The sequence below is a fragment of the Myotis myotis genome, unplaced genomic scaffold, assembly GCF_014108235.1.
Source record: "Myotis myotis isolate mMyoMyo1 unplaced genomic scaffold, mMyoMyo1.p scaffold_m19_p_2, whole genome shotgun sequence".
Lineage (NCBI taxonomy): Eukaryota > Metazoa > Chordata > Mammalia > Chiroptera > Vespertilionidae > Myotis > Myotis myotis.
This window is the reverse complement of record NW_023416324.1, coordinates 214,231,027-214,243,656: the sequence shown is the minus strand read 5'-3', so window position 1 is coordinate 214,243,656 and position 12,630 is coordinate 214,231,027. Positions and strand designations below refer to the sequence as shown.

General features: G+C 48.6%; 1 protein-coding gene across 12 annotated transcripts in view; it reads left to right on the top strand.

The window, feature by feature from the left end:
* The window catches only part of DOP1B (DOP1 leucine zipper like protein B), a 60,967-nt gene extending 48,685 nt beyond the window's left edge, over positions 1-12,282 (top strand). For 6 of the 12 annotated variants that reach the window (XM_036348831.1, XM_036348833.1, XM_036348829.1 and 3 more), the window contains 10 exons: positions 1,178-1,263; positions 1,734-1,843; positions 1,952-2,098; positions 3,007-3,068; positions 3,726-3,854; positions 5,266-5,402; positions 6,837-6,892; positions 7,580-7,741; positions 11,158-11,287; positions 11,735-12,282. In XM_036348831.1, the coding sequence (XP_036204724.1) occupies positions 1,178-1,263; positions 1,734-1,843; positions 1,952-2,098; positions 3,007-3,068; positions 3,726-3,854; positions 5,266-5,402; positions 6,837-6,892; positions 7,580-7,741; positions 11,158-11,287; positions 11,735-11,986 (1,271 nt within the window). In that variant the 3' untranslated portion in view covers positions 11,987-12,282. The other 6 variants (XM_036348832.1, XM_036348834.1, XR_004973969.1 and 3 more) reach the window with 6 other exon arrangements.
* The last annotated feature ends 348 nt before the right edge of the window (positions 12,283-12,630 follow it).

Here is a 12,630-nt window from a genome sequence, read left to right as displayed (position 1 = left end):
CTGGGCACTGGTACCACAGCAAACAAAGTGGGCGGGGTCTGCACTCGTGTGGGGGCGCGGAAGATGATAATCAAAGATTGACTCAGCATAGGTGTCTTCTCAATGATGTATGAAGGGAGGTTGTCAGCTGAGGAGGGAGGGTGGTGAGGGCTGTGGGGGAGCATGTGGAAGAATTGTGTCGCAGAGTGGAAAGCAGCATGTGCCACAGAGCATGTGGCGGGATTACCTGGTAGCATCGGGTCTTTCGAGTTTCATGCCCATGAAACAAAGCAGGATCGTTTCAGAGCATTTAGCTACACAGAACTACCTAGGCTACCTAGCCAGCATTGTGTTTCTCCAGGGGGGAACTTCAGAGGGAGAGAAGCAAGAGAGTTAAGGATGTTTTCGAGGTCGACGCTAGACCATGGGGCGTAGTGGGGGAGGTAGAGCATGAAGTCCTGGAGGGGTTGCTGGGCAGTTAGGGTGGTAGACTCCGGGATTGGAGGCCTGAGCAGGATTTGCCAGAGCAGGGTTCCAGGAGTATGTGAGCAGGAAAGATAAAAAGACATGGTTCGATCTAGCCTGTGTTGCTTAGTGGTGAGTGCGTTGGCTCTCCCACCAAAGGGCTGTGGGTTCGATTTCCAGTCAAGGGCATGTACGTGGGTTGTAGGTTCGATCCCTGGCTCAGTCAGGGCACGTACAAGAGGCAGTCAGTCTGTCTCACATCCATGTTTCTCTCTCTCGCACTCTAAAAAAAATCAATGGGAAAAATATCCTCAGGTGAGGATTAACAAAAACAAACAAACAAACAAATGGTCCTATCAAGATGCTGGAAATGGAGCTTTTGAAAATTGTGAGGCCAAGGGTATGATGGCTGGCTGAGCAGAGTAAAAGATTTTTGGAAGAGAAAATGTCAAGGGCTCAGAAGCCAGGGTGTTCAGTACATCATCCAAAGGAAGGTGGAAGTTCCAAGAATGATGCCGAGACTGGACATGCGGAGGAAGACAGTCGGTACTAATGTATTTGATCAAAATATACAGATAGTTCGGTGCTGAAATGGAGCGTGTTGACAGAGAAGAATACCTACGTTACATCCCTGTACATAATCAGCGTGAAAGCTGGGGGCTCATGACTCCCGTTCATGAGGGCTCAGTGGCGACCCATCCATCATGGTCACACACAGATGCTCCTTTGTTAGCAGATGCTGCTGCCGCTGCTTCGGCCATGGTGTCCGCGTCCGCCCCCTCGGTGTACAGCGTGCAGGCCCTCTCTCTGCTGGCGGAGGTAAGCACACGCCTGACCGTCATCCCTACGAAGTGATTGCATCCTGAACCTTTGGGAAGATCTCTTCTCAGTTGCCAGGGTGTGTGGGCTGCGCGTCCCAGGAGGGCTCCTTGGTCTCGGCCTCCAGCTGCACCGGGAGGTCCCTGTTAGGCCAGTGATGGTGAACCTTTTGAGCTCGGCGTGTCAGCATTTTGAAAAACCCTAACTTAACTCTGGTGCCGTGTCACATATAGAAATTTTTTGATATTTGCAACCATAGTAAAACAAAGATTTATATTTTTGATATTTATTTTATATATTTAAATGCCATTTAACAAAGAAAAATCAACCAAAAAAATGAGTTCGCGTGTCACCTCTGACACGCGTGTCATAGGTTCGCCATCACTGTGTTAGGCTGTTCACACCTGAGGACTACCTTCTTGCCCTCCCTTGGTTCAGAAGATTTCTCTGGTCTCGCCACCCCGCTCCAGGTTCTGGCGTCTCTCCTGGACATGGTCTACCGCAGCGACGAGAAGGAGAAAGCCGTGCCGCTGGTCTCCCGCCTGCTCTACTACGTATTCCCGTACCTGCGCAACCACAGGTGCCTGCGCACCCTCCATCTGTGCAGGACAGCAGGGTATGGGAAATGCAGCCAGTGGCTTTCCTGGGCAGCCTCTGACCTTCACCCCTCCCCTGCCGCCCCATTTAGTGCCTACAACATGCCCAGCTTCCGGGCGGGCGCCCAGCTGCTGAGCTCTCTGAGCGGCTACGCCTACACAAAGCGGGCCTGGAAGAAGGAAGTGTTGGACTTGTTCCTGGACCCGGCGTTCTTCCAGATGGACACGTCCTGTGCGCAGTAAGGAGGCCGTCCTATCCCATGTCCTCAGTCCCCACCTGGGAAGTCGTCTCGTAAATCATTCCACACCTGGGACAGCAGCAGAGTTAGCATCAGCCCCAATACTGGGACATGTCACCAACCCGTCTCACTGGGTATTCCTGGGGCAAGAATTAAGTTTTTTAAAAATACGAAGGTGCTTTTTTTATTAAAAGAATTTCAGTGAAGAGATAGTATTACTCTGAAGGCTTACTGTGGGAACCACGGACTATCAGGCACTGCCCGTCCTTGCCCTCCCCCACTCACACTGGCGAGGCCTCACTGGCCTTGCAGTGCCCGGCCCTGCGCGGACGCTGAGGTCCGTGGAGATCCAGCTGCGAGGTGACCTTCCCGCGCCTTTTCTCGGAGGTCACAAAACCACTCAGTGCTGTCCTCCTGGCGTGGCTGAGCGTGTCTTTGTTAACGGAGGAGGAGGGCGGAGATTGGTCAGCTTGCTTTGTGTGGCCTGGGAGTTTGCCCTGCCACCACCAGAGCAGTGGCTTGCACCCTATAACCCTGTTGCCCTTTGGGGGGCCCACTGGAAGACACGTATTTGTCTTCACTGCTCCCCGTTCTTCCCATCAACACAAGTGTGAACGTATTTAAGGGCAACCTTGGAAAAGCCAGCGTACCTGACAGTTTATGTTTTCTGTTGTGGGAACAGGGAGTTACTCGCCACTCCCGTGTTACTCATTCCGTTAGTTATTCCCTGTCACGCTTATAAACAAAAAGCTCTTGCTTAGCTCTCCCTCATATAAAAACTCCTTTCACTAACTTTCCAGAACGTGGTTTTTAATAGATCTTAAAGGGGCATGGTCTTTTCTTGATGCTTTTAATCAGACTGTCATCTTTTGCATATTTAACTAATTTTGCTTTTTTTAAATATCCAGTTGGAAGTCCATTATTGACCATCTTCTGACTCATGAGAAAACAATGTTTAAAGATTTAATGAGTGAGTTCTCTGTTACTTGCACGTAAGTCACACTTTGAGGGACCGACGCCACTGTCATCAGCTTTGCCCACATAGTTCAGAGCCCCACTTGCACCTTCATGGCACCACCTGAGCCGCAGACTGCGGCGGTGTGATGAGTGCAGTACGTCAGGACTAGACGAGGGAGCCTTCCCGGCTCCCGGTGTTGGCAGCGTTCCTTAGCAAAGCCCTTTTGCAGCTTTATTGTGGAGAAATACATTACAGAGTCATTATAAGTTTGCCATAACTTACAGAAGAGTATCTTCTAATCTCTTATCACTAAGACTCACTAAAGACATAAGTATTTGGCCCAGCCAGGGTGGCTCAATTGGTTGAGCATATGCCCATGTGCCAGGAGGCCACTGGTTCAGTTCCCAGTCAGGGCGCATGCCATCTACCCAGGCATGCGTTGTTTCTCATCGATGTTTCTATCTCCCGCTCCCTTCCTCTCTCTGAAATCAATAAATTCCAGTTTTTTCCTAAAGAAATAAGTATTTTTACCAATAAATATGCAAGTAATTACCACATGCCTTTACTTAATCAAGACCCTGGTTTTTCACCAGGGAAGTAAGAATTGCACTGGTATGAATTTCCTATCATTTCTCACTAAATGGGACTTATGTCCTGTGTTTATGCTAGGCATGCAGAGCAGTTCCTTAAAACTGTTCCCAAGTTTTGAGCAGAAAGCCATGCTGCTAAAGCGCCAGGCTTTTGCTGTCTTCAGTGGCGAACTCGACCAGTACCACCTGTACCTTCCCCTGATACAAGGTAAGAAGCCACCCCCACAGAGGCCCTGGTTGGGGACCGGGAAGATCTGGAGGTGACACAGTTCCCTTTAAGCTGCGTGAGTCGGCTCTCCAGGTGCACGGTGCAGTTCCCATCCCTTCCTCAGGGTCCTGCACGGATGAGCTCTGTGCCCACATCCGGATGCCCTTGTTCAGAGACTGGCATCTGCCCCGGCCGGAATGAAACTTAAAAAAATAAAGTTTATGCCGAAACCGGTTTGGCTCAGTGGATAGGGCGTCGGCCTGCAGACTGAAAGGTCCCAGGTTCGATTCCGGTCAAGGGCACGTACCTGGGTTGCGGGCACATCCCCAGTGGGGGATGTGCAGGAGGCGGCTGATCAATGTTTCTCTCTCATCGATGTTTCTGACTCTCTATCTCTCTCCCTTCCGCTCTGTAAAAAATCAATAAAAATATATTTTTAAAAAATAAATAAATAAAGTTTAACCCCACGGACCTCACCTCCAGGTCATTCCTTGAGTCCCCAGGTTCCTAGCCAGTCCTGCCCACTATCCCTCACCTTTCAGTTTTCCGCTGGTTGGTTTATGTATTTTGTTCAAGGGTGGTTTTTTAAAATTTCCATTAAAGAGAGAAATAGAACGTAATATACTTACTCCATCTTGTCCGGAACCAGAAGCAGAAACGCTCGTTTAAATGCCAGCGTGCTTGGCAGGTGTCTGAGCTGTGCATGATCCTTTGTGCTTGCAAAGGCGACAAGAAAACACCAGCGAGCAGCTCAGATACAGAGAAGGGTGTCACTGCAGAGCTGCAGGAATCGCAACCAGCAGGACCGTAGCTCAGCTGTTTGGCAGTTCATGTTCCTAAGAAACCTTAAATTCGGGGAAATCACGTTGTACAACAATTATTTCAGTAAACAAGTGGGAACGACTGTTAGGGGCTACGGAGTTGAACTCACAACACTTTTTTCCCCTGCAGGAATTAAAATTGTCATGAGTGTTAAATATACACTTTATTGAATAAATCTATTTTATTCACTCATTCCACTTCCTACTTCTCACCACCAAAATATAGTGTCACCTACCAACCAACCTATATGGTCTTGTGGTCCCATCCCTCACCAAGGCCCGTCTTTGGTTTCTGTGCCTCATATTTCATATTCTGAGGGGAAAATTTAGGTGGTCATTGGTCAGCCAAAAGTTCATGCCTTCCTCCTCCACTGTGGCAGGGGAATGAGAGCCACGGGAACCCCTTCCTTCAGCAAAGGCCAAGGACGAGGAGGCCGGGTAGACCAGGGCACAGACATCTCCCCAGCACCCGCTTCTTACCTGGTGGTTGGGGAACGTTGAAGCACTGACAATTCCATTTTTCCTTTTTGTCTGCTGAGAAGCTCCAAACTGCATGTTTGTGTGACATCTTGAAAATCTTCTTTCCCTAGAACGCCTGACAGACCATCTCAGAGTTGGACAGACACCCCTAGTTGCTGCTCAGATGTTTCTCTTTTTCAGAGTTTTGCTGCTAAGAATATCTCCCCAGCATTTGACTTCCCTGTGGCCAATAATGGTCTCTGAATTAGTAAGTACAAATTCTTACCCTTGCAAGCGAAGTGGAGCTTTCGCAAATGCTTTCTCATGAACAGTCATGCGCTACTTGACAGTGGGGATGCGTTCTGCGAAGCGAGTCGCTAGGCGAGTTCGTGGTTGTGTGGACATCATAGAGGCTCTTACACGCCTAGATGGCACACCTGCTCCACACCTGGCTGTCCGCTGTGGTCTGCTAGGCCACAAGCCTGTGCAGCACGTTACTGTACAAACAACATAAGAGTTTTGGGGTTGGTTTGTTTGTTTTGAGGGTATGTTTATTAAAGCTGGCACAGTAAAACAAGGAGGGGCCTAGGATAGAAGAAGCAACAGGAGGGCTGAGGCGGGGCTGCTCTGGCTCACTAGAAAGTCAGAGAAAAGGGGGCCTTGAAGACAAGTTTGGGGTTGAGCCCAGGATGAGCTGCCACTGCCCATGGCTCCCCTGGTTGCCAGTCTCACGGGGTCCCTTAGAATCTGGGACATGGATCCTGAGAGGGGAGAAAGGTGTGGGCATGCTCGGGGAGGGAGAACATGCTGGGGTTTCCGGTTTTATTGAGCTATAAGGCGCATAGAGCAGTACATAAGTTTAAGGTGTACAGCATAGTAATCTGATTTATATGTGTTGAGAAATGATTGCCACCGAAGTTCAGTTGCTTTTGTTACCTCATATAGATACATAAAGGAGAGAGTTTTTCCTTGTGATGAGAACTCTTAGGATTTCCTCTCTCAACAGCTTTCATATAAACCATACAGCAGTGTTAATGGGAGGCATTATGTTGTTATAGGGGAACAGAATTTGTTACCCCAACATGTACCTCTTTGGCATCAGTATTATTTTAGGCTTGTTAACTAAGACACAGTAGACATGGGAGAAGCTCTGAAAACCGAGTAGAAGCTCCCCTCCGCAGGGGAATCTCTGTAAGGGTGCCTTCCTCCTGCAGCCGGAAGAGCTGGACCACCTGATCTCCAGAAACTTAGTGCAGAAGATACAGGCAGGGCGGGGCAAGGAGCTCTTAGGAAAGAGAAAGGACTCCAGGACACAGGGTGGGAGGGGCTTTAGCAAGCAGATTGCTTGCTCTTTGGGGAAATGTGAGGGCCCTTATGACAGATGACCTCATTGGTGTTGACCAGAAAATTCCAGACTGGCTGATTAGGATTGTGTTTTTGGAAGAGGTTGCAACCCCAGCTACTCCTGGTATTAAATCTAAGTTTGGCGTCACAGGCTTCAGCACAAGTGATGCCATTTTGGTTCTGTGGTTTTCTCTTTAACAGTTGGGGTATCTTTTCATTTTGTTGATTGATTTTTTGTTTGTTTCGTTTTGGGTTTTTTTGCTCTATTTGCTACTTTTTCTGGACAAATGTATTTTAGACATTAAGCTAGGTTTAATCTCTCTCGAATAGTAACTTGCATTCACATTTTATTTTCAAGATTCAGGCATTCATACAGCTCGAGGACGGTCTGACAGAGGATGAGGAGTCATTGAGGTAAGGAAGGGCCTGTGCACATGCGTGAAGGTAGTGGACGTCACTCTGTGATGTGGGGTTACCTAACATCACGCTAAGTACCATTTTCTTGAAGTTCTTGTGAAGGGACCAGCTATTTTGCTCATTTCTTAAAAGGAAAAACCCTTTTTATGGGCATTATGATACCAGTCCTAAGTTCGTAAGGCCAAAGGTCAAAACGTCAGAGTTTGGAGTAAGGAAAGTTTATTGACCAAGAAGGCACCAACCTAGAAGATGGGATTTAATGGTACTTCAAATTCATCTTAAGAAAGTGCAGAATTCAGGCTTCTTTTATGTCAAGGGGTGGACAGGTGGGAGGGGCAGAAGTGATTGACAACTGCAGGCATAGGTGGGGAGAGGTTGTGCTTAGTCTATAGACCAGAAGTTCCTGCAGATCTTTGATAAACAATACATACTTTCCTTATCTCCTGGGAGAGGCAGTTTCTGGTAAGGGCCATTTTTGTAAAACTCAAGCCACAAGCAGAATTCCTCTAATGATTCGGGTGTCTGTATGCAAAAAGCTATTTGCCTGAAGGCCATGCGAACAAAGCCGCTTGAACAGATAAAGTCAGAGAGGCCCAGCACTTCCCTGTTATAGCTGCATCCGCAAAGGGACTGCAGCAGATTCGAATGAGCTTCTAACTAGTTTCTTTCTCTGCACATTTATAGAAACAGCAATAAAATCAACAAAACAAAAGTTTCAGTTCCTGACGGAAATGGGCCCTCAATGGGGGAAATGCCCCAGAATGAACTCATCTTCTATTTATCAGCTTGCAAATTCCTGGACACGGCACTTTCTTTTCCACCTGACCAGATGCCCTTGTTTCAGACGTAAGTCCTATAAGACCTCGTGTCCTCTTAGAAGTAGGAGGGCCTTTCCTGTACAGCATGTGAGAAGCCACAGTACACTTCCTGGTGCCAATGAGCCCGCTTGGCACACTGAGGTTCAGATTACTGACACAGTGGTTTTGTGAATTTGGCTCACAGTAGTGTGTTATGGGTGTGTGTGTGTGTGTGTGTGTGTGTGTGTGTTTAGGTGCTTTTTGCTACTAAATGCTTATAAAACAGGAGTTACGCACTGGTGGTCCTCACTGCATTTGTGTAGATTTGTTTGTTGTCTTAGTTTTTCATTAAATAACTAGTGGCCCAGTGCACGGACTCATGCACATTGAAAGGAAATTAATTAGAAGAAATATTTTAATATCACTATTCGCCCTTTCTCTATAATAGAAGTGTCAACCAAATTCACGATCAACAATGACAGATGGAAACACATGTGCGATTGGCGCCAGCAAGAGCTTTATGTGTATTGTGCATGGGGGGGTTAACTTTTAGCCTTTTATAGATATAGAATAAACTTGCTTAATTAGGCCTGCTTTCTGATTTAGCCAAACTTTTCCCAGCCCAGTGAAGCACCCCAACTTCTCTTTCAGGTAATTGTCAGCAACACAGCAGTAAATATCAACACAAAGCAGATTATTATTGTAGATCAGGCAGGGAGGACAAAGGATGAAATATTTAACTGCAGTGTTGGCTGCAACACCCCAGTGTGGGCTGTCGCTCTGGGGTGGTGGCGGGGCCTGTGTCCCACTTGGGGGAAGCCGAGTGTTGCTTTGTGGGCGCCAGGTCAGTGGTGCCATTTCTCTGTGCGTGTCACAGCAGCTCCTGCGTTGAGCATCTGCCCCCTGGTGTTGAGTGCACATCATAGTGACTGGTCAGGCAGGTGGAGGGACACTTAGCATATTAGCCTTTTATATAGAGAGATTTGTATATATAGATTGGGACATACCATCTCTAATTCACACTGCCCCTCTTGGCTCACATTTCCTGTGGGCTTCACACAGCTGCTCATCATTTAGTTTTATGCCAGACACCACTCCTCTCGTGCCGTTCTACTAAGGAGGGTAATCATGTGGGAATGTTTGTGGTTAAACGCGTGTCCTTAAATGCTTGTTACCACATGAAAGAAGCTGATGTGAAAAGGTTACATGCTGTGTGATCCCAACTACATAGCATCCTTTAAAAGGCAAAACCAGGAAGAGAGTAGAAAGATCAGAGGTGCCCCGGGGTCGGGGAGGGAGGCAGAGCACGGGCTTCTTCAGGCAGTGAAACTGCTGTGTGTGCTATTGAGTAGGTGGTTTTATTGAGCAGAGTGATTGCTTTAGAAGAATGAAGCCACAGACCAAAGGTGATAGGTGAAAAGTACAGAAACTGTATTGCAAGCAGACACTTCCTCAAAACCTTAATTCTCAATTCTAAGCCTAGCCCTGGCTGGTTTGGCTCAGTGGGTAGAGCATCAGCCTGCCGATTGAAGGGTCCTGGGTTCAATTCCGGTCAAGGCACATGCCCAGTTGTGGGCTCCATTTCCCGGGGGGGGAGGGGTGCAGGAGGCAGAAGACGATCAATGATGCTCTCTCATCATTGATGTTTCTATCTCTCTCTCCCTCTCCCTTCCTCTCTGAAATCAATAAAAATATATTTATAAATAAATAAGTAAATTCTAAGCCTCAGACTCTGTCCCTCTGGACGGACAGAGGGACCCCTGAGAAGGATGACCGCCGCTCTGTCTTGAGGCATTAAACAGGCTGGAGAGCCCCTTTTCTTTCGTGGGACCTTAGCCCTGTACTCAGCTTCCACGCCGCGAACACCTGCACTTTTCCTGTGTGGTTACCTGTGTCGGTGGGGTCACTGCTGACTGATCGTACAGCTCTCCCAGCTGTGCTGGCAGAGAAGCCACATCTCACAGCCTCCCCGCCCCTCAGGTCAGGGCTGCTTTTGGCCTGACTTATGGTCACTTTAATGCTCAGGCCAGTGACCCTGTCTGTCCTCGGGCTATGGCTGTCTTCGTTGCCTAGCCCAGATGTATTTCTACTTGCCTGCGGCATTTCTCTGTCCTCTGTACGATAAGATAAACACCCTGGCGCCTTCAAGTCTCATCCCTTCCCATGGACCTTTTTCATTCCTATAGCTCCCTAAACCTGCCTGCTTTACCCCTAAAACTGCTTTCACTGTAACAATGGCACGTGTCACTGGGTATTAGTCTGCCAGCGGTTCTTAGCCTTCCTAATGCCGCGGCCCTTTAATCCGCCGGGTACTCATATGTGGGCGTATCTGCATGTGGGCAGACCCGCCTGGAGACCGATAGAGGAGCGGTGTCTCCATTCCTAAGACCATCGAAAATATGTGTTTTCCATGGTCTTAGGTGACACCTGTGAAAGGGTCATTTGACCCCCAAAGGGGTCACGACCCACAGGTTGAGAACCGCTGCTCCAGACTCACGAGATGCCTAGCAGCAGCGAGAGGGAGCCTGTGGTGAACCATGACCCAGGGTAGTGATGGTGCGTGTGCACCGCTACGGTGGGGGATGTGATAGTGGGGAGGCCATGCCTGGGGGCGAAGGGGGTGCTTGGCAACTCTGTCCTTTCTGTTCAGCTTTGCTGTGAACCTAAAACTGTTCTTAAAAAGAAAGACTTTTTAAAAAGTGGGTGCTGCCGAAACCGGTTTGGCTCAGTGGATAGAGCGTCGGCCTGCGGACTGAAGGGTCCCAGGTTCGATTCCAGTCAAGGGCATGTGCCTGGGTTGCGGGCACATCCCCACTGGGGGATGTGCAGGTGGCAGCTGATCGGTGTATCTCTCTCATCGATGTTTCTGACTCTCTATCCCTCTCCCTTCCTCTCTGTAAAAAATCAATAAAATATATATAAAAAATAAATAAATAAATAAATAAAAAGTGGGTGCTGATGCACATGAATATACAGAGCAGCACTATTCCTAACAGGCAAAGAAAGGAGACGGCCCCGCTGCCCATCAGGTGCTGAGTGGAAAGTAACATGAGGCCTGTCGCGCAGCGGGGTCACTCAGTGGTAAATACGAAGGGAGCACTGGCACCCACCACCATGCAGGGGCCTCGACAACACGTGTGAGGGAAAGAAGCCAGGCACATGGACCGTGCTCTGTAATTCCATTGGTAGGAAATGCCCAGAATAAGAAACTGCGGGATAGAAACTAGATGAGTGGTTGCCTAGATGGAAGGGGTGTAGGGGACTGAGGGGGCGTGAGCAGGAATTCTTTTCGGGTAATGAAAATAGCCTAAGATTGATTATGGTGATGGATGTACAATTCTGCACTATACTAGAAGCCATTGATCTGTACACTTTGCCCAGGTGAACTGTGTGGCACGGATTTTAGCTCAGTAACACTGTCGAAGAGGCTCTGAGCAGCGTGCTAACCTCGCATTCTCCCCGCAGGTACAGGTGGGCGTTCGTTCCCGAAGTGGACACAGAGGGCCCCGCCCTCCCGGCAGAGCTGGAGGAGGGTCAGCAGGAATGCACGCCCCACACCGTGAGGATTCTAGAACGTCTAAAGTTAAAATATGGGGTAGGTGTTTTCCTTTCCAAAATGTCTACTCATGGAAGACGGGAGAAGGCTAGGGGACGTATGTCAGCACGCCACCTGATTTTAGTCACTTGGAATCATTTTCAAAATTCACCTGAGTATTAAAACTTGGAGATGGTTACAAATCCCATCTTCAGTTTTTCATTTACATGTCACTCTCCCATCCCAGCTGCTAAGAGGCACGGCTCCCTGGCTAACAGTCATGTCAATGCAGTTTATTACTTAGAGGAGGGCAGGGGCCTCCCGTGGGGTGGGCTTTGGGTGAAATCTGGCGGGAAAGGTCGCTTGAAGACCTAGCCTTTGCGTGTCTGCCGCTGTCCTTAGAGCTGACATGAGGAGCATGAAGAACCGTCTCTTGGGACTGGCCGCCCGCGTGCACTTCACTGGGATCTCCAGCCCTGAGCTGAGACATGTGCTTGTTTTTGCCAGGAAATCAGCAGCTCTGATGAGGTCACCACGCAGAGCGGATTCCCTCTTCTGCGCCAGCACTCGGTATCCAGCCTGAGGCAGCTGGTGCCGTTCTTCACGACCCTAAACTGTGCTTTTAAAGCCCAGAGCAAGCCGCCCGCGGACACCCGAGGTCCTCCCCTCCGGGAGGGCCCTGTCATGGACAGCCCGAGGGTCTTGAAACAGCTGGAGGGGTGTGTGGAGTGCGATTTTCTGGAGCATCTGGAATGTTAACCTCCGAGACAGCTGGTTTCGTCCCTTTACTGAGTCTTCAGCGGAAGCGGATTCTGCACAGGGAGCAGCCAGGCAGGCTTTGCAGACACGCTAGTCTGCTGGGATGCGGACTTCAGGTCATTTCCTGCTGAGCAGCCAGTCCACTTCCCCAAAGGCCTTGTAATATATGTGGATTGAATTATACGTTTCTTCCTCAATTTATGTAAAGAAAATAAAGTTAATATATCATCTAACGATTGCACAAAATCTGTAAGTTGAAGTAAAGTATGAAGAGTCATTCTCTTTGTCGACGTAGACACATGGGTCTGCCTAGTCTGTTTCTCTACAAACTAACTGGTTGAATGTTATTTTTAAGCTTTCACACACATTCCTTTAAAGTGTCTATTTTAGTACCACATTTTAGAACTAAAATGTATTTTCTGAAAACAATAATTGCCCACTCAGCAGTGGGTGCTTGGAGAGGCCATCTGAGTGATTTAGCTCCTGCCCATTAAAATCACGTGTTTGCACCGTTCAGCTGCGTAAGAAATGCCTAGTTTTCAGCCCTCACAGCTGTCGCCGTAGATATGTTCCCCCGTGACCTTGCCAGCACGTTCCAGTTAACGCAGGCCAGCCAGCGTGCTCTCGGAGCCTCTAGTGCCCCA